This window comes from Leishmania martiniquensis, chromosome 18 (genome assembly GCF_017916325.1).
Source record: "Leishmania martiniquensis isolate LSCM1 chromosome 18, whole genome shotgun sequence".
Lineage (NCBI taxonomy): Eukaryota > Euglenozoa > Kinetoplastea > Trypanosomatida > Trypanosomatidae > Leishmania > Leishmania martiniquensis.
This window is the reverse complement of record NC_090153.1, coordinates 120,141-139,485: the sequence shown is the minus strand read 5'-3', so window position 1 is coordinate 139,485 and position 19,345 is coordinate 120,141. Positions and strand designations below refer to the sequence as shown.

Here is a 19,345-nt window from a genome sequence, read left to right as displayed (position 1 = left end):
TAGCGGTCGACCACTGAAAACGGAGCGAAGACGAACGCAGCGATAAACGTTTTTCTAGGTGCCAGCGAAATGCGCCGATGCCGACCCAGTGCCCCTCTCATCGTCGTTTCCTTTTTTTAATTTTTCTTCCCCCCCCTTCTCGCGCTCGGTAGGGTGCGCATGCACGTCTGTCTGCGTGTGTAGTGTACATCTGTGTGCGCAGGAGGGTGAGGGTGATGCGGATGAGGATCGAATAAGCAGATAAGGACCGCGTGACCTAATGGACAAGAGATGAATAACAGAAAAGCATCTAAGAAAGCGGGGGCGAAGCGCCCCGATAGCGAACGTCTTGTGCGGTTTTGGCACACTTGGGGGCACATCCGAGACGATGGAAGGGGGTCGAATTTACGGGGGAAGGCGAGCCGCAACCAGCCGATGCGATACTGTAGCGTACCTCATTTTTCTTTCAATTCTGCTGGCGTCGATGCCCCTGAGCACTTTTCTTCTCCTGCCGCTCTCTCTCTCTTCCATCTTCCCCTCCCTCTCCCTCTCCCTCTCTCGCTCTGTGTGTGTGTGTGCCTTTCGTGGACGATGGGAGGGTGCCTCGTGCTCCTCCTTTCCCAGAGCTGCGCAGGTCGGCTTGGCAACCTTGTCGTTTCTGTCGACGAGCAGCGGCGCCGGCCCACCCGCCCCGGTGCGGTCGACGCTTTTCTGCGATCTTCGCCAGGGGGAGTTGCAACACTGATTGTCGCGGTCGGCCTCAAAGTTATCAACGGGTGCCTCGGCTCTGTCTCTCTTTTCTGTGACTGTTCCCTCTTTTATTATTAATTTTTTTCTCGTTATTTCTGTTGAATGCCTTCGCCCGCCGCCATCGCATTCTCGCCTGCGTTTTCTCCCATCATCTGCTCGTCAACTCTGTTGCGTCCGCCGCACGTGGAGAGCACACCTCTCCCACCCCTCCCCCTGACTCTCTTCTTCGTAACGGTCAAGTAGAAGAACGAGACCCTAACATATCAAGTTTTACACAAATAAACAACGAATACGCCAACGCGCGCACTCTACTCGGCTCACGTCATCTTCGCCTGCGGACGGACGCTGGCGCTGCCCTGCGCGACGCACAGGTGAGGAGACGGGGAGGGGTGAGACGGCGCTCTTCCAACAAGGCTCGCGTCTTTCGCGCTTCTATTAGTCACCTCTTTTTCATCTCCGTCATACGTAACTTCGGGCTCCCTTCCACAGCCGTGCGAGGCACTGTATCTGGCGCGTTTTCCCTCGCTGCGAGTCTTTCTCTCTATCTCTATCATCTAGCGGCGGATTGCCGTCAAAAACGTCCCCGCAGAGGGGTGCGTGCCGTCGCGATGAAGGCCATTCGCACCATCGGCTTCACCGGCACCATTGCGAGTGGAAAGACTTCCCGTTGCAAGCGCCTTGTGGAGGTGGCGCAGCAGCGGCAACAGCATGTTAGCACTGCTACCGGCGCTGTGGAGTACAGCGCAAGCCCACCTTCTGACCTGGACTGTGATAGAGAGGTGCGCCCGCAGGCGATCCCGTCTTCCAGGGTGAGAGTGCATTACATCAACGCTGACCTGGTCGGCCATTACATCTACGAGCCTGGCAAGCCGTGCTACTACGACTTGCTGCAGCACTTCGGCACTGCTGTCCTGTCGGCGCCGGCGCCAGTTGAACCAGCGGGTCATACAGCAAGTTCCTCGGCCCCAGGGCTGTCGGGGGCGGGCCGTGGCAGTGGTGATGCCGCGCCATCAGGAAAGGCGGAGCCCCGCATTGATCGCCGTGTACTTGGTGAGATCGTTTTTTCTGAGGAGCGAAAACTGCAGGAGCTGAACTCCATTTGCTGGCCATACATCACGGCCGCTATCAAGGCCGAGTACGAAAAGGTGTGTGCGAGTCTCAGGCCAACATACCCGCCTTTTACGGAACCGGCCAGGAGCTCGCCCTCTAGTGCGAGGCCGCCCACCGCCGCTGCGCCGCCGTCTCCGTCGCCGTCAACGGCCTCTGATGCCGCCGCTGTGACAGCGCCGACCGTCGGGCTGGTCATTATCGAGGCGGCCTTGCTGTGTGAGATGACCGAGGTGCTCGAACTGACCACCGATCTCTGGATGACACACTGCAGTCCGGCGACGGCAATTGATCGGGTGATGATGCGCAATCACATCAGCCGGGAAGCCGCCGAGCGGCGCGTGGCTAGTCAGCTAGATGTAGAGCAGAAGCTGCGTAAGCTGCGCCACCTGCCTTACAAGGGGGACATTGAGGTCTTCGATACCACGCAGGTGAGTCTGGCGGAGGGGCTCAAAGAAACGGAGGCGGCCTTCGATCGGTTCTGGAGAAACAAGATCGCTGTTCACCTGTAACAGCTTTGCCTATAAGGCCCAATGTGCTCCTCTTGACCAGGCGCTGTATCGGGTTTTCTAACCGACGCCGCGGCACGCCTCCTCCTCCCCCTCTCCCCTCCGACCGTCGTCTTTGCCGGGGTGCCCCACTGGCAGCGCCTCTCTCTTTGGCTCTCTCTGTCTCCCCCCTTTCCGCCACACTTTTTCTATTGCTCTTCGTACCATATGGAGTACGTCGAAGGCACTTACCGTCAGACGCACACGCGCACATGCGCGCAGACACGCGCTGTGATGGATGCCATGGGTGTGGCACCACCACCTGCACCTTCCCCCCTGTCACAGCTGTGATAATAACCGCTTCTCTCAGCTCTCCGTCTTGTTCGTGTCTCCCTCCCTTTTTCCCTTCGGTTGGACGCTCCCGTTTTACCATCTGTGTGCGCTATCGCTGGCGTATGCGTTGCGCGCAGACACGCGCATCCTGTATCAGCTGGATGAGGATGGAGAAGTCCTCCTTGTGCTTTTCGGCCCCTCTTGTGCGTCTTTGTGCTCCCCCGTCTCCTCTTGCAGTGATTTCGGTACGCCTATGCGAGTGAATTCAGCGGCTTAGTGAGGTGGTGTGAGGGTCAAGGGCAGGGAGTCCCAGCTCTCTCCCTTGTCTTGGCTGCTGCTGCTGCTGTTATCGATTGCCCGCCCCACTTCACGGTCTCTACGCAAGCAACCCTTTACCCCCCCCCCCCCCGTGTGTGTGTGCGTGTGGGTGAGGTGATGTGCCGCATAGACCGAGACCTCTGCCCTTCGCCTCTGTCGTCTTTTCTGCTCTCCACAGTTGTAACGTCATCGCCATCTCTTTTCGCTTGGAGTTGCTTCGATGCTCTCTCCGATCTCTCCTCCTCGCCTTGCACACCCGCCACACGCCCCCATGGGGGCGCCTCGCTCTAACGATCGGCCTTTGGATACAATTCGTCCCCCAGCTGGCCGATCCTCATTCCACCTCCTCTCCCCGCGGCTCGTGGCTCTTCCAGCCCTTCGTCCACCTTCCCTCGTCGTCTCTCCATCGGTGATTTGCCTTCGCACATCGGCCTCCTCATCGGGAGTGGGCGTGGCCGACACGGCAGTGGGGGCAGGAAAGCAAGAAAAAAAACATGGGCAAAACCCTTCTGTGCATGCTGAACACACACACACACACACCGCGGAATGCACGGTTGCACTGCCACGCACCCATGCAGAGGCGGTGCGCCGAGGTGGAAAGAAAGGACCAGCTCACCCATGCCTGCATTCTTGACCAACCTCAGCCCCGCTGGATCTTCGAGCCGCCCTCGCCTCTGCACTCCGCCTTGACAGTCGTGCCATCCCGTGTGCGCTCGAAATCGTTCTCCAGCACCGACACGCGCTTTTCTGCATCTCGTTGGACTTGTGCTCTTAACTTCACTCCTCCACCTCCTTCAATATTCTTTGCTGAGTCTGTGGCGGCGGCACTGGTACGACCTTTGTGCCGCTCTTTCTCGCTTGCTTGCATCGCTGTCTTTGCCCTTATGGGCGTGTCTGTGTGTGCACTCCTGCTCGCTCTGTATCTTCACCGGACAGAGGCACGCCCGCTCTCTTTCCCTCCCTGTAGTGCTCCGAAAGACGTGCGCACACCCATTACCCGCTGCTGCAGTTTGCTCTTCATAGAAAACGTACTGCTTCCTTTATTTTTTTGTTTGTCTCGCACCTCTCTGTCGTGGGCAAGTCACAGCGGAGGCACACACGCGTACGCCCACCATTCTTGCGGAAGAAGAAAAAAAAGGACCTTGTGACGCTCGCAGATTGTCAGTTGCTTTGGGTTCGAGAGTGCTCGTGTCGCGCGTGCTTTCCTTTCCATCTCTCTCTCTCCCTGTGTGTGTGTGTCTGTCGCTGCTGCATCTACGGCCGTTGACAATGAGTGCGCCTGTGAGTGTGGAGGAGCTGCGAAAGCAGATAAAGGCAGAGCAGGACGCGCATGCAGTGGCCATGGCGCATCTGGCCGAACAAACGCGCACCTTTCAGGCAGTGCTGGCCGAGCAGCAGGAGGCCTTCACAGACCTCATCACCCGTGTCACGGAGCTGCGTGTAGCGAAGGGCGAATGCTTGGCTGCGGAAGCGGCCGGGGGCGCGCAGCGCATGACCTTCAATACTGGTTCTGACCTTCTTGACGGTTTCTTGTACAGTCTGCAGGAAAAGTTAGAGGATCCGGCGTTCTCGCTCGGCACCTCCGTTCTGCAGAAGCTGGCGGCCGCTGCGGCGCAAGCGCTGACGCCTAAGGAGCCGGGGCGCGTTTCGGCCCTCATGACCAGCAACACATCTGCCGTGCGTACTACGGGCATCCTCGTGCTGTTTCCCAATGACGTTCGCGGCGTGCGACAGTGGGCGCGGAAGCATTTCAGCAGCTGTGACTCGTGCGCCGCTCGGCAGGCGCAGGTGCCGGCGTGGACGCCGTACCGCTACGACAGCAAAGGAATCGGCTTTGCCGCAGCACCCAAACTGCGAGCAATTCCAAACAAGCAGTACGGTCGCATTACCATCTCGCTTCTCCACGAGCTCAGCGTAGCGGATCGAATAGACACCGAAGACCAGCTGGACATCATGCGCATCACGGCGTTTGTGCACGTGCAGTCGTCGCAGACGGGACAACCGTTAGCAGATGCAGCGACCGCATGTGCGCAGATGACAAGCAGTCTGCAGACCTTCTTGGCAGAGACGATGGCGGAGCTCTGCAACACAACCCGTACCTCTGCTCCGTGGAACACCGGCGACAACCCCAACGGTGAGCTCTCTGCAGCTATTGAAATTCTTCTGCACCTGGTTCAGCCACGCACCCAGGTGCGACCCGTGCCGCAGGCTGCCTTCAACTCCGCTGGCGCTCCCTGCACCCTTGCGCAGGTCGAGGCGGCGTTAAGTGTGCCGCTGCACATCTCGGCACTGGCGCCACTTCTTCAGCTGCTGGAAGACCCGGCGCAGCGCGCCTACCTGATTCACCACGTGCTCACGCCGCTGGCACGGCGCATTGGAGACGCTCTCGGCGATGGGGAATCCGCTGTCGACTACACTGCGATCGGCCTGCAATTTTTCGAGGCGTTGCATCGCATTGCCGTGCATCAAGGCCTTATGGAGGCTGGCGGGTCGGGTAGCGGCGGCTGCGGCGCGCATCATCCGTCCACCGCACCCTCTGCAGGCCGCAGGGAGGGAAAGGAGACGGCACTAGAGCCGATTTATCACATTCTTCATGCACTGGCAGTCTTTGGCACCACCGTCGACGTGGAGATGCTCATACCAAAAGTCCCCGCAAGTCATGTGTCGCCGGGACAGGGCACAAAAAGGGCGGCACTACGCTTTACTCGTGCGCTGCTGCAGCAGTTTTCAGCCCCGAATCCGCTGGTTGTTCCTCCAGGCGACGACCCCGATGCTGTGAACATGACCATTAAAGTGCTGCGAGCCCCGACAACCTTCCTCGAGATTCTGAATCGCGCCTTCAGCAGCAACCAGCGTCTTCCACCGACTTCCCGCAGCAGCGCGCTCGACACGTTCATGTCGCCGAAGTCGAAGATCAGTCTGGGCTTGAAGCTGTTCAGCGAGCTTGTGGTGGAGGTCTATCGACCCTATCACCCATGCACTGGCATCACCTTGGCAGCAGAGAACGGTGTGGGTGGGTGTCCTCGTGCGCCACCGTGCGCGCCGGTGATTGACCTTCCTCCGGACGTAGCGGCGGCCAACTTGCGTGTTGCAGCGTACGTCGCGCAAAGTTTACAGCGCCTGGAGCAGCTGGGGACGTCGGCTGTGGTTGCAGAAGAAGGGCGAATCGAGAAAGAGGGCAAGGCTTTCCTGCAGCGTGTGGGGACCGCGATGCAACGGGCGGCCCCTGCCGAGGAGTTGTGCAGACAGTGGACTGCTGCGCAGATTACGGTTTCGGCGGTGCCGAAAGTCATAGTAGATGTCTTGCTGCCGTTCGCGATGACAGAGATCGATGTGCGCTCGGCAACAAAGCCGCTGCTATACCTGCGCGTCGTCTACAACAGCTAGGCGACTTAGGTTGGATGAAAAGCACGTCGGTGTGCTACGCGAAGAGGGGCTCAAAGGCACAAGGTGAGTGAGATGGTAGCATGAGCAGAACGAGTTTTCATGCATGCCGCTGCTTTGGTGGACGGTACCGATGAGGCCGCCGTCATGCATGCTTGCAATCGCCGCCGGCGTCCTCCCTTCTCTCTCTTTTTCGTTTGCTCTTCCCTCACGATGTCTGTTCTTTGCAGGCCATACGCGTGAGAGGGCAGTGACCTCTGACCCCCTATCCTCGATTTCCGCCTCTGAATCTTCACGGGCCAGGCGAATCCTTTGCTGGGGTGTGAGCCTCTCGCTTCGCCGGCACGCACACATGCACCGGCCGGGTGCCCACTCGACTCGCCTTGAGCCTTTCCGTATTGTTTGCCCGTTTCCTCTCTTTCTGCTTTCTGTTGCTCATCGCCTGGGCCGTCCCGCCCCTTTGGCAGTAACGGCCTCCGCGCTTCTCAATGGCCACTCCTCCTACTCACGTGGTGCACCAGTGCGTGTGCGCCCCATGCCAGAGTGAGGCATCAGCTAGACAGGGACGTTTTCTTCACCCTCCTCCCTCCGCTGAGGTGTGCGGCTCCCCGGTGGCGGAAGAGCGCGCCTCCGTGCGCGGTGCCTTCCCGGGTGTCCCGGGCCCCACACGCTGCGTCTGGAGACGCCGAGCCGCCGCCTCCCCCCTCTCCTATTCCCTCCCATCCCCCGCCAGTGCCGAGCCACTGCTGGCCGTGGCGGGGCGGCAGTGCCTTGGCCGCGTGGAGCGCTCAGGGCGGTGGATCGCCGCGGATGGCTGCGGTGAGGTCGTGAGCTGCGTTGCCCTGCAGCGACCCGCGACGGAGCACGTGCCCTTGCCATCCATGTGGTAGCCGAGCTGCCCGCGTGACTCGAGCGCACCCGCCCTCCCCTCTGAAGGGGTGCGCCGGGTGGACGGCGGCCGGCGCCACGCGAGCTGCTGTGTGGCAGCCTGCGGAGCGTGAGGAGGGAAGGGGGGTGGGGGCAGCGGTGGAGGCAAGTGCCGTGCACAGGTGACGGAGTCGGACGCGCGGCTGCAACGCGCGTCTCCCCAGCTGCTGCTGCTGGCGCTGGTGCGCCCCACGCGAGGGAGGTGTGAGCGGCCGGGCGGGGGTGTGGGGAGCGGAGCGCTGCATCGCAGAGAATAGGCGTACCAAGTTTTTTTTTTAATGTGCCGCTGTGATATGTAAACGTGAGAGGCTTCCCTACAGTTCTCCGGCGCTCTTGAAATGGTGTGTAGACATGTGTGCGCTTACGTGGATGAGCTCTTTCTGCTACCGCGCTAGGCGGTGCCACACTCTCAGCCCTTTCGGTGCGCTTCAGGCGAGGGTTGGGCCCGTCTCTATGGCCCAATCCTCTCGTCGGCTCTTTCGCTCTTCAAAGTACCTTGGCGGTTTCCTGCGGATCATGAGAGGCAATTTTGCGTTTCTGAAGACGAGTCCAGCCACACGGGTGGGAAGAGCGAAGGAGGCTTGTGCACCAGTATTTGTGAAACGATGCACAGTGTGTGTGTACGAGACCGGCGACGGCATCAAGGAGATGAAAGAAGAAGTTTGGAGTCCATGGTGGTGACTGTGTCGTCCCCTTTCCTCACAACGTTTCTTTCTCTGCCTCCTAGCGTGCAGCAAAAAGCTGAAAGTGACGTGCTCGAACAATTAGGAATACCGGATGTTGAGACGGAGGCGTGAACTCACCTATCGATGCATCAACAGGCACGTATCAAGGAACGGGTACCTCCCAAAAAACTCTGCGGCGCTTCCCTCCCGGTGCGCGTGGGCCTCCGCTGCCCTTTTTTCCCTCGCTGACTGAAGGCTTTTCTCTTCCAACTCGGCCCCTCCGTCCTCTTGTCCCCCTCCATTGTGCCCTCTTCTCATTTGCTCACCACTGCTTTGGATTTGGCTGCTCAGCGCATCGAACAAGAAGTCGTTCGTTCCACTGCTGCCTGCGACATTCCGATCTTTACCCTCGTCACGCGCGCACCTCTCGGCCTTTTCCCACTCCCCTTCACATCCTCTCTCCTTTTCTTCGTCGTTTCTCCTTCGACTTGTGCCTGCACCCCCCCTGCCCGTCCCTGCCCTTCTGCCCATCTGCCCCCCTTCCTCTCTCCCTCATCTCCGAATTTCTGTGGACGTGCTTGTGCGTGTGCGTGTGACGTGCTCCCTTTCTGTTCGTCTTGCGCCTTCCTACCGCTCGAATTGATTGCCCGCAAACTCACGCGAACAAGAAATCTAAAGCTGAATCGGCGATCGCCCGCTGTCTAGAAAAGTATCCCTACACCTCCAGCGCCGGCTCTTTTTTTTTGTCTTTTTTCTCTCGTATTGGTTTCCCTCTATATCACTTCGCACTCGCCGCGTCTCTGACCCGCCCTCCGCCCCTCTCGTTCCGGTGGTACCGGTGCACGCAGATAATCGGAACCAGGAGGGAGGCTTTGGGCTTTGTGCTGCTTACAGATCAAGTAGCAGCAGAAGAGAGGCCACGTCTCACACCACTCTCTCTCTTTCCTCCGCGACTGAGTGTGCCTGCTCCGAATTTTCACGTCCCCCATTCACCGCCTCTCTGCTCCTTGTTGGCGCGCAGTGGAGGGCAGGGGACCAGCCGTGCAAGAGAGAGAGAGCGAACGACCGTCTCACCACAAGCGAGAGGTCCGCGCACTGAAGCGGCAGTGCTTTCACGCAGACAAATAGAGAAGAGCTCAACGGGCAGACAAGAAAAGGAAATCGTTCCTCCTCGGCTCACACCGAGGCTCGCATGCACCAAAGCCATTCGTGATAACACAGCTGCATACGCAAGAGGTCACTCTGGGTACGCATCGACGTCCAGACGAAGGAAAGGGCGGGCCCGAACAGAGGAGCCTTTCGCCCTCTCTCGTCTCCCTCTCTCCGCGTCCTCCAAAATACGCCGTGCCCCCCCCCCCTCTCCCCTCCGTGTGCCTTTCTGCGTGTGAGGCGGCGCTTTATCATCCTTTCGTTTCGCTCCCCCTCTTCATCTCCTTTCCACCGGCTGGCTGATCTCTTCTGCCTACCCGCTTGTGTGCTTTCGGTTGTCTCGCTCCGGCTGCCCGTCCCTTCTCTGTTGTGGGGCTCGTCGTGCCTGTGTCGGTGTGTGTCTCAGCTGCGGGCGGCTCTTCTCCCCTCCCATTGCCCCTCTCTCAGCCCCCTCCCTCCCCCCGCTCTGTCCCTCTCGTGCATGTGAAGTGTACAGGTTGACTAGGTCGTGCGCGTGCGTGTATGTGTAAGCCTGGCCAGCGTATCTCTTCACCTGTCCCCTTCTGCATCGGCGCGTAGCGCGGCCGTGTGTTCCTCGCTCTCACGCTCTGCGTTGGTGTGCACGCATCATCGTTTCCGCGCAACGAGGGGGTCGTCAGCCTATTGGTGTATACGTCCTCCTCCTCCCCCCTTCCCCTACTCTCTCTTCTTTTCGCAACAACGCCGTCCTTCTTCGAGAAGCTCACTACCAGGCTCAGCCCCAGTAGCAGGAGAAAGAATACCACCTCGTCTTCCAGTCACCCCCGAGACAAGATGTCACTCAACGCAGCCGATGCGGCTGACGAGCGAAGTCGTAAGGAGATGGACCGGTTCGTGGTGGAACGCATGGCTGGGCAGGGTACCTTCGGCACGGTGCAATTAGGAAAGGAGAAGTCGACAGGGGCGAGCGTGGCGATCAAGAAGGTTATTCAAGACCCGCGCTTCCGAAACCGCGAGCTGCAGATCATGCAGGACCTCGCCGTGCTGCACCACCCCAACATTGTTCAGCTCCAGAGCTACTTCTACACCCTCGGTGAGCGCGACCGCCGCGACATCTACCTCAATGTCGTAATGGAGTACGTGCCGGATACGCTGCACCGCTGCTGCCGAAACTACTACCGCCGCCAAGTGTCCCCGCCGCCGATATTGATCAAGGTGTTCCTCTTTCAGCTGATCCGCAGTATCGGGTGCCTGCACCTACCCTCCGTAAACGTGTGTCACCGCGACATCAAGCCACACAACGTGCTTGTGAATGAGGCAGAGGGCACGCTGAAGCTTTGCGACTTCGGCAGCGCAAAGAAGCTGTCGCCGTCAGAGCCGAACGTGGCATACATCTGCTCCCGATACTACCGCGCCCCGGAGCTGATCTTCGGCAACCAACACTACACCACGTCCGTTGACATCTGGTCTGTGGGGTGCATATTCGCGGAGATGATGCTCGGTGAGCCCATCTTCCGTGGCGACAACAGCGCCGGCCAGCTGCACGAGATTGTGCGCGTACTCGGCTGCCCGTCTCGGGAAGTTCTGCGCAAACTGAATCCGTCTCACACGGACGTGGATTTATACAATAGCAAAGGTATTCCGTGGAGCAACGTGTTCTGTGACCAGTCGTTGAAGGATGCGGAGGAGGCGTATGATCTTCTTAGTGGACTGCTGCAGTACTTGCCGGAGGAGCGCACAAAGCCGTACGAGGCACTGTGCCACCCCTACTTTGACGAGCTTCACGACTCGGCTACAAAGCTGCCGAACAACAAGGATCTCCCCCCAGACCTCTTCCGCTTCCTGCCGGGCGAGATCGAGGTCATGAGCGCAACGCAGAAGGCCAAGCTGATCTGCAAGTAGAGTGGGGAGGCGAAACGAGTTTGGGCGGGGAAGGGAGGAGGCCGTTTTCAGTGCTCGGGCCGAGATGACGGCTGAGTGCCCTCACAGCGGAACAGAAGAGGCAAACGAACGAATACGTGGGCATGCGGCGTCGGCGGTGCCGCGAGTGCCGTAGCGGGTAAGAAAGCAGCAGAAGCCGGCAGACGAAGACGGTGGTGGCGGGGTGGGGGAGAGGAGAGGACGGGTGGAAGTAGGGGGGGCCAGCGAGCGGTTTCTCTGCTGTGTTTTTTCTTTTTATTACCCCTTTCGCTTTTCGTTGTTGTCACCTCCGTATCCCTTGACGACGCCTCGGCGCTCACGCACTCGACGACGGACGGATGCAGCTGAAGGACCTTTGCTGACTAGTATCCATCCTGTGGTGCGGCGCCACACTGGCCGGGGTCGCCTCCTTCCCCTCTCCTTGGTATGCCTCATACGGGCATGCGCTTGCACTCGTTTTCCCCTTTACCGAGGATTATCGAGGCGGGGGACTGCGGGGGTACTCCCCCTCGAGGCGGCTGTCTGCTGGCCTTTGCACTTTTCCTTCTCATGCCTCGAAGAAGTGGCAAAACGTTTGTGTGTCGGTGCGTCCGCGTGTACCCCACTCCCTTCCCCATCTCGCATCCTGTCACCACCCTCCCCCTCACCTGCATCGGCGAGAGGACACGCCGCATTCTGCTCTCTCTCTCTTCCCTCTTTCATGACATGGAGAGGCGCGCAGCCTGCACGTGTGTGTTGGCGTGTACATATGTCTTTCCATCGGCCCGCTAACTTCTGCGGTCTTGTGCTTTGGCGGCTGTCTTTGGTGTACCGGATCGTCTTCTTTCCTTTTTTGTTCGCGTCTTTAATATATATATGTGTGTGTGCGCTGTTGTTGTGTATCTACCGCCTTGGGTGATTTTCAGGCACAGAGCGAACGAGAGAGAGACGCACGCATGCACTCACGCACACACACTGGCGTCTCGCCGCTTCTCTCTTCTGCCTGTGTGTTTCCTGTTGTGTGTGTGTGTGTAAGTGCGTTTCGCTCGTCTCTTCCCCACCTCTGCCATCCTGTGCACTCCTCCTCTGATGCTGGCGAGGATGGACCAAACGAGGAGGAGAAGGAATGTGAGGGGAGGCGAACGAAGGAAAAGAAAAAAAAGGAAGGAGAGAACACAATGAGGTGTGTGAGAGGGACTTGTGGGGCGTGGCGCCGCCCAGGAAAGAAGAGTGTGGGAGAGAGAAGTAGCGAAATAGAAGGGCCGCGCGCGTATGTGCACCTATGCGTCGGCTTCGGTGCACCTCGCTAATGGACTCGCTCCCTCTACGCCTGTCTCTCGTAGTCTCTCATGGGGAAGGGGAGGGGGGGGCATTGCCATCGCCTTCACCACCATCAAGAGGGTATGGTCGGGGAGGTTCGCACATACACATACACGTTAGCGGCGAAAGGGTAGCGGGAAGTCATGGGGACCTTTCGATCAGCACAGGTCCAATTTTTTTTTCGACCTGCGCCCATGAAGCTGAAAGGGGTCTATTGTGAACTCCTTTCGGCAACCATGGTGTTCACCCCTCGTTGCATCCGTCCTCATTCAATGCGCCGATGTCATGCATGTCCACACCTAAGCACAAAATGGGCCTCTCGGATTTCGAAAAGCGCGTGACGCGTGTCTCTCGATGCTCTTCGTTTGCTGTGCACAACTACCGATAGGTGTATGCCCAGTCCTCCGCTTGTGCCCTTCATGTATGCGCTCATGTTCCCTCGTTCGCATCTACATATACGTCTGCGGTGTGCCTTTTTTTTTCCACCTGCTACTCGTAGCGCGGTGCTTCCCGCGTCTGCGCTTGTGCCCCTCTTCCTCCCCCTTTCACCCCCCTCCCCTCCCCTCCTCCTCTCTTTCGGCTTGTTCTTCTTCAGCCCGATATATATATATATGTTTCTCTTTGCTGTTGGATTTCTTTTTTCAATATTTTGTATAGGATTAGATGCCCTCTGTCCGTCGTCAGACTGCCCTTTCGTCCCGGAGAGAGAGAAACAGAGCAAAACTGATGGGAACGCGAAAATGGACTGGAGCAGGGGAAATCTTATGAGTGAGCGGCCGCCCTCCTCATGATTACGACCATTACACACACACACCTCTTCCTCCCCCTCCCCCTCCCCGCGCGCCCCCTCTTTTCCTCCTTTCCGTCGTCTTTCCTCGTCCTTTTTTTTCCCGCACGTCATGTACATAAACGTGCACCCGCTGGATGCAGCTAAAGGACAGATGACCGACAGGGATGGTGATGCTGAGGAGCAAAGACCGATGACGGTTGTGAATGCACTGCTGTAGACAGACGAGTGGGGGGAAGTGCGCGCGACAGAGGATGAGAAGACAAGGGAAATGGTCACCAAGACAATCGTGATTTTTCTCGCCTGCGCGCCTTGATGCGTGTATGCCAGCTTGTGGCGGTGATCTCTTTTCTGTGTGTCTTCGAGAGCTTCTCCCCTCCTCCCCTCCTCCCTTTTTTTCGTTTTCCCCTGTGGCCGATTTCTCTGCCAGATAAGGGCCACGCCGCCACGCCAGTCTTCTCCAGGTGCCATTCCTGGCCCTCTCTCGGCCGTCTCGTGGATGCGATGGTGAGGCTGCTTCTCTGCCGTTGCGTTTCTTATCCGCTCTCCTCGTGAGGCATTTCCTAACGCCTCTTGCCGCCGCCGCCGCCCTTTTTTTTGTCTCGCCTTTGCTTCGTTCCTGTCACCCTGTTCTGGGTGATGTTGGCTATGCAGAGGCGTTCCTGTTGGGCGCTCGTCCTTTCGATGCGTGCGACTGAACCTCTGACTCTCTTTCTGTTTGCCAACGTTCTTCCTTTTTTCCTTTTTTTGTGCGGGGTGCGCATAGGTGTCTGTGTGTGTGTGTGTGCACAAGCGGCGCATCGCTTTTCCCTACTCAAAAAAAGCCAGCGGGAAGGGCGGAGGCGGCTTGAAGACAAAGAGCGCGGAGAGGAGAGTGAGCAGCCTTTTTAGTGGGACTCCTTTCTGCCCTGCCAATACATATATATATATATATATATCGACTTCTATAGCTGTTGCGCAGGGGAGGGGGGAGGAAGGGGGTCGCACTCTGGCTGAAGATGCAGAGGTGTGTTTAGCCTCAGTAGGTCGCATTGCAGCTGCTGGGAAAAAGAGGAGGAGTGGGTGGAGGGGTGGAAGGATAGCGTAAGGTGTTTGCCTGACCTCGTGCCTTTCTCATTTTTCCCACGTTGCCTCTCTGTCGCCAAGCTTCATGAGCTAAAGAGCGTGAGATGAAATGTACCTAGCTCTGCCTGCCTTGAATGCTGTTGTGTTGTGGTGCGTCTGTGCGGAGCACTTTTTCTTTCCCTTCTCCTTCTTTCGAAGTTGCCTATGTGTTATATGCATGTGCGTTTCTGTGTGTGAGGAGGGAGGGCTTTTCTTGTTGACTCGATCTTGCACCGGCTGAACGCGGTGTTTACTCGGGGGCACGCTCAACGCTTGGTGTCTCTCTGCCGGCGCCTGCGAGTGCTGGGCGTGTAATGTCTAACGGAGCTCGTGCGATTGTACTCAGGATTTGTCTGTGCTTGGTCGGCCCTGGATGTTCCTCTTCGTGTGTGTAAGTGTGTGTGTGTGTGCCCTGCGAGGGTATCGTTCTCGACTTTCGCTTATGTCCAGGTTTCTCATTCTGGCTGGAATATGCGATGAAACAGCGGAGAAAGACGAAGGAAAGAGAGCGGTGCCTCTCTCTGTGTATGTGTTGTGTGTGGTGCCTCTATGTGGTGCGTCTATGTGTGTAAGGGGTCTCATCCTCTTTCGTCTTCGTCCTCTTGTATGTACTTTTTCTTTTTCCCGTTTGTTCTATTAAATGCGTGTTGTGCGGCTTCCCTTTGACGTATGCTTTCGTTTTCTTTTTTTTGTGTCGATGGCCACGTCGTCTCTGAGGCTCACAACTCTGTCTGTCTGTCTCTTTGTCCCTTTCAGTTTGTGTGTGTGTGTGTGAGGTCTCTGTCATGTATGTCTCGGTGTGCGTTAAGCGTTCCTCTCCCGTTTTCTTCTCGTCTTTTTTTTTCGCTCTTGTGTTGTCGCTGTCGGCGTTCGTCTCGCCTCCTCTCTCATTGCCGCCTCTCTTTCGCTCGTTCGCTGTTGCTCTTTTAAGCGTCTTTTCACTCCCTCTTACCCACCCCCACCCCTTTGCCGCAGTGACAGCCCCCCTTTTTTCTTTTGTTGTTCCTCCGGCATCCATCATCAGCATCACCACTCCGGCTGTGTCGTCAAAGGCGAAGGGAGCGATGGGCAGTAATCGCTGACCCCTCCCTCTTCGGCCTATCCTCTGTTTTTAAAACCCTCTGTCGAGCGTACCTGCACGTCATTGCTCTCGCTTTCTTCCTTCTCTTCCTCCCTTCTCTCCTGTGTGTGTGAATGGCACTACGGAGAAGCGCAGTGAGGAGGTAACGGGTGGGCGCGCCGTTTCTTTCCCGTTCACTGAAACACGCGCTAAGGCGCATCCGCAAAGAGGCCACAGGTAATACACAGCAAGACGTGCGGGTGTCTTTGAGGCTCTCTGTTTCGGAAAGGCTTCCGTACGCGACGGCCAGTCAAGGCCTCTTTCTTTTACCCGTGCGTCTGCGGCTCCGGTGAGCACAGCGGCCCTCCCCTCCCCTCTTTTGTTTCTCTTGCCGCTGCGGATCGCCGCTGGAGGGCCGAACAGAGGAGCTGGACGGAAGAGAAAAACGAATAAAAAAGATGACAGGGACAATGGACCAACCTGCGAGCGGTAAGCGCGGCACGCCCATTCAAAATCGATAGAGCCGCGCATCCCCATATCTGTGATGGTGTCTCTCAGGGGCGCTGACGGTTGTGTGGGTAGTGGGCCCCTGTGTGTGCGTTTACTCTCCCACGTGTTAAGCACCTCTGGCCAATGAACGAAAATGAATGAAGGCGCGAATGGCGATGACAGCAAATCCGCGTGAGTGCCTTCCTGCACAGGTAACAGCCGATGCGAGCAAAAAAAAACAGAAGGGAAGGGGACGACAGAAAAAGGGACAGGCAAGCACATCTTGAAGTGCATAAAACGCAGACAGACGGGCGTGAGCGGACCCTATCGCAGACGCACACTCACACGTGAAGCGCACAGAAAAATCAAACGGGTAAGCTTCTGACGTACTCTGCCCAATAAAAAAATTTAGTCAAGTGCAGAAGGGCGCAGAAGTGAGCCACCACCCTCACGCTGAAGGCGCAGCCCGGTACTCAGCAATTGCCACGGATGGAGAATAGGTGACGGATCTTATGTGGCAGTCGCAGAGTGCCGTGCACGTGTGCGTCTGCAATGAGCAAGCGGGGCGAAGAGGAAAGAGAGACGTGTGACGGACAAAGAAAGAGGAGGGGAGGTGATTCGAGGGAGAGCGCACGTGAAGTACCCACCGGTGCATCTCGCTTTGCTTTCGAGGCGGCTGACAGGAGAAGGCTGCATAGGGCGCATACACACACACCAACACAAACATTCTTTGTGACTCTTTCATCGGGTGGCGAGCCGCTACTTCGTCTTCTTATTAGCTCTTCTCTCGGCGCACGTTGAATCCCCTATCCCCATCCTCTCTCTCCGTGGCGCTGTTCCTGCGCCGGCCAGCATCCAGTTGCCACCGCGCCTCGCTTGTCGTGCTGCGGTGAAGGGGGTGAGGAACGTGACCTCACGAAGCTCTGAGCCGACAACGCCAAATGCCATGCCCATTTTCCGGCCGCCGTGTGCGTCAGCCCCACGGCGGTGATCGTACCTCCACGAGTTGCCGCCGTCACGGCTGGATGCCGCGGAACAACCTGCAATCTGCGCCTTCTTCGCTTCCGCCAAGACCGTCGCCATGCTTCTACCGCTTTTAATCCCTGCCCCTTCCTCCCCTGCCCCGCTCTTCTCTGTTCTCTTATCTTCGCGCGAATCCTCCGCTCGCTCGGCGACACGCGTCTCCCGCGCCCGCTCTTTGCCGCGACACACATCCACATCGAGTCACACCCGCCCTGACGCCCGAGCTCCGCGACGGGTGGCATTTTTTCCCTTTCAAAGTGCCCCACTCTCTGCGATGCAGCGCTCCGCTCCCCACACCCCCGCCCGGCCGCTCACACCTCCCTCGCGTGGGGCGCACCAGCGCCAGCAGCAGCAGCTGGGGAGACGCGCGTTGCAGCCGCGCGTCCGACTCCGTCATCTGTGCACGGCACTTGCCTCCACCGCTGCCCCCACCCCCCTTCCCTCCTCACGCTCCGCAGGCTGCCACACAGCAGCTCGCGTGGCGCCGGCCGCCGTCCACCCGGCGCACCCCTTCAGAGGGGAGGGCGGGTGCGCTCGAGTCACGCGGGCAGCTCGGCTACCACATGGATGGCAAGGGCACGTGCTCTGTCGCGGGTCGCTGCAGGGCAACGCAGCTCACGACCTCACCGCAGCCATCCGCGGCGATCCACCGCCCTGAGCGCTCCACGCGGCCAAGGCACTGCCGCCCCGCCACGGCCAGCAGTGGCTCGGCACTGGCGGGGGATGGGAGGGAATAGGAGAGGGGGGAGGCGGCGGCTCGGCGTCTCCAGACGCAGCGTGTGGGGCCCGGGACACCCGGGAAGGCACCGCGCACGGAGGCGCGCTCTTCCGCCACCGGGGAGCCGCACACCTCAGCGGAGGGAGGAGGGTGAAGAAAACGTCCCTGTCTAGCTGATGCCTCACTCTGGCATGGGGCGCACACGCACTGGTGCACCACGTGAGTAGGAGGAGTGGCCATTGAGAAGCGCGGAGGCCGTTACTGCCAAAGGGGCGGGACGGCCCAGGCGATGAGCAACAGAAAGCAGAAAGAGAGGAAACGGGCAAACAATACGGAAAGGCTCAAGGCGAGTCGAGTGGGCACCCGGCCGGTGCATGTGTGCGTGCATGCAATCGGTGCATAGAAGTGTGATCGAGTCCTCTGCGTTCCGCTTTCTTTACCCGCTCGTTGTTTATATCTTCTCGTCTCCCATGTCCTCTGACCTTCTGAGGATAGGTTGGTGCGCGACTCGGCGTCCTTGAGAGGCACACCGCTGGTGCCTCTCACTCCCTCGTCGGCTTCGTGCCTCCAAATGTGGTGTCGCCTCTTCCACTGGTGCCGGCGCTGTTGCATCGCTTTACTTCTCTACTCTTTTGTAGTGCAACGGCATTTTCTCTGTGTGAGTGATTGTCTGCTCTCTCACTTTTTTTTTGAGCGTGGCATCTTTGCCGTCGGGTGTGGCGCAGGCGTCTGGCTGGGGCTCTTTGGCGAAGGGAGACGACGATGCGGGACACTGAGAGGAGTTAAGCCAGGGTGTGGAACGAGAGCGTTTCGCTCGTGCCTCTTCCACGTCGCTCGAAAAGCGCTCTTGGTAGCTTTCGTCTGCACACTCGCGATAGTCAGGACGCTTTCCGCCACGGGCCATCTGCTTCGGTGCTCCCTCCCCGAGGCTTCTCTTTCTCTGAAAGGGGCAATAACTGCCATATCTATTCTCGGCGCCTTTTTTTTCGCGTGACTGTGTTGGGGTTGGGTCTCTCCTCCGCGTGTTTTCTGGCGCGTGTGTGTGGGCTTGCTTCATCATCCAAGAGAAACGTGGAAGGTGCCATGCGAGGCCAAAGAAGCAACCAAAAGAGAGTCGGGGAGTCGACGAGGCGCGGACCCAGCGTGGGCGCTCTCCCCGATAGCGTCGCACAACGTCGAAGATGGAGATGCATCGTGGCCTTCTCCGAGGCGCCTTCAAGGAGCGGAAGCCAAGGGAGAGTGCACCAAAACAAACATCACCGTCAGGCAAGTGTGCATAGGCAGCGTGGCGTCTGCCGGGTGGTGGTGGTGGTGGTGGCGTGAGGGCAGTGAAGAGCACCAACTGCTACTCATCGAGGCGTAGGCGCTGCTGCGAATTAGCGCCAACGGCACATTGATTCATGCAAAGTTGGTCGTTCTCATGGCCCGTGGTAGTTAGGTCCTCGTTGCCTCTGCTGCTGCGGTGCTGCCTCCCTCGTCTCGTCACTTGTCCCCCTCTGTCCTCTCGCTCTTCTCTTCGGCTTCACCAGTGAGCTCACACGCACCTCAGCGGTGGACTGAAGAGTCACCTGTCGCATCCTCACATCGCGACACCGCCTCAGCTCGACATCTGCAAAGAATGCAGGGGGGCTTGCGCCGTCTGGCTCCCCAAACCTGGGGAAATGGTGGCGGCGCTGTGGTGTCATCAGCAATGGCCATGCAGTCGCGCGCTCTCAGTGTGCGCACGGAGGACTTTTTCAGTAAGGAGGCTATCAGTCACGCCCGCCGGATCTCTTGGGCGCCGCACACGACGGAAAAGAAAGCCGGCGCCTTCGCCAAGCTGGCGCGCTCAAACTTCAGCGATCCGCTGCCCGAGAGCTTTCACGA

General features: G+C 58.6%; 3 protein-coding genes across 3 annotated transcripts; all 3 read left to right on the top strand.

Moving 5' to 3' along the window:
• Positions 1 to 1,337: 1,337 nt before the first annotated feature.
• LSCM1_06674 (uncharacterized protein) lies at positions 1,338 to 2,348 on the top strand (the record flags this gene model as incomplete). The annotated part of the gene is made up of 1 exon (XM_067324085.1): positions 1,338 to 2,348. The coding sequence occupies one exon, from the start codon at positions 1,338 to 1,340 to the stop codon at positions 2,346 to 2,348; it is 1,011 nt and encodes a 336-aa protein (XP_067179432.1).
• Positions 2,349 to 4,244: 1,896 nt separating this feature from the next.
• On the top strand, positions 4,245 to 6,362 carry LSCM1_06673 (uncharacterized protein; the record flags this gene model as incomplete). The annotated part of the gene is made up of 1 exon (XM_067324084.1): positions 4,245 to 6,362. The coding sequence occupies one exon, from the start codon at positions 4,245 to 4,247 to the stop codon at positions 6,360 to 6,362; it is 2,118 nt and encodes a 705-aa protein (XP_067179431.1).
• Positions 6,363 to 9,913: 3,551 nt separating this feature from the next.
• On the top strand, positions 9,914 to 10,981 carry LSCM1_06672 (uncharacterized protein; the record flags this gene model as incomplete). Its single annotated transcript, XM_067324083.1, has 1 exon — positions 9,914 to 10,981. The coding sequence occupies one exon, from the start codon at positions 9,914 to 9,916 to the stop codon at positions 10,979 to 10,981; it is 1,068 nt and encodes a 355-aa protein (XP_067179430.1).
• Between the last annotated feature and the right edge of the window lie 8,364 nt (positions 10,982 to 19,345).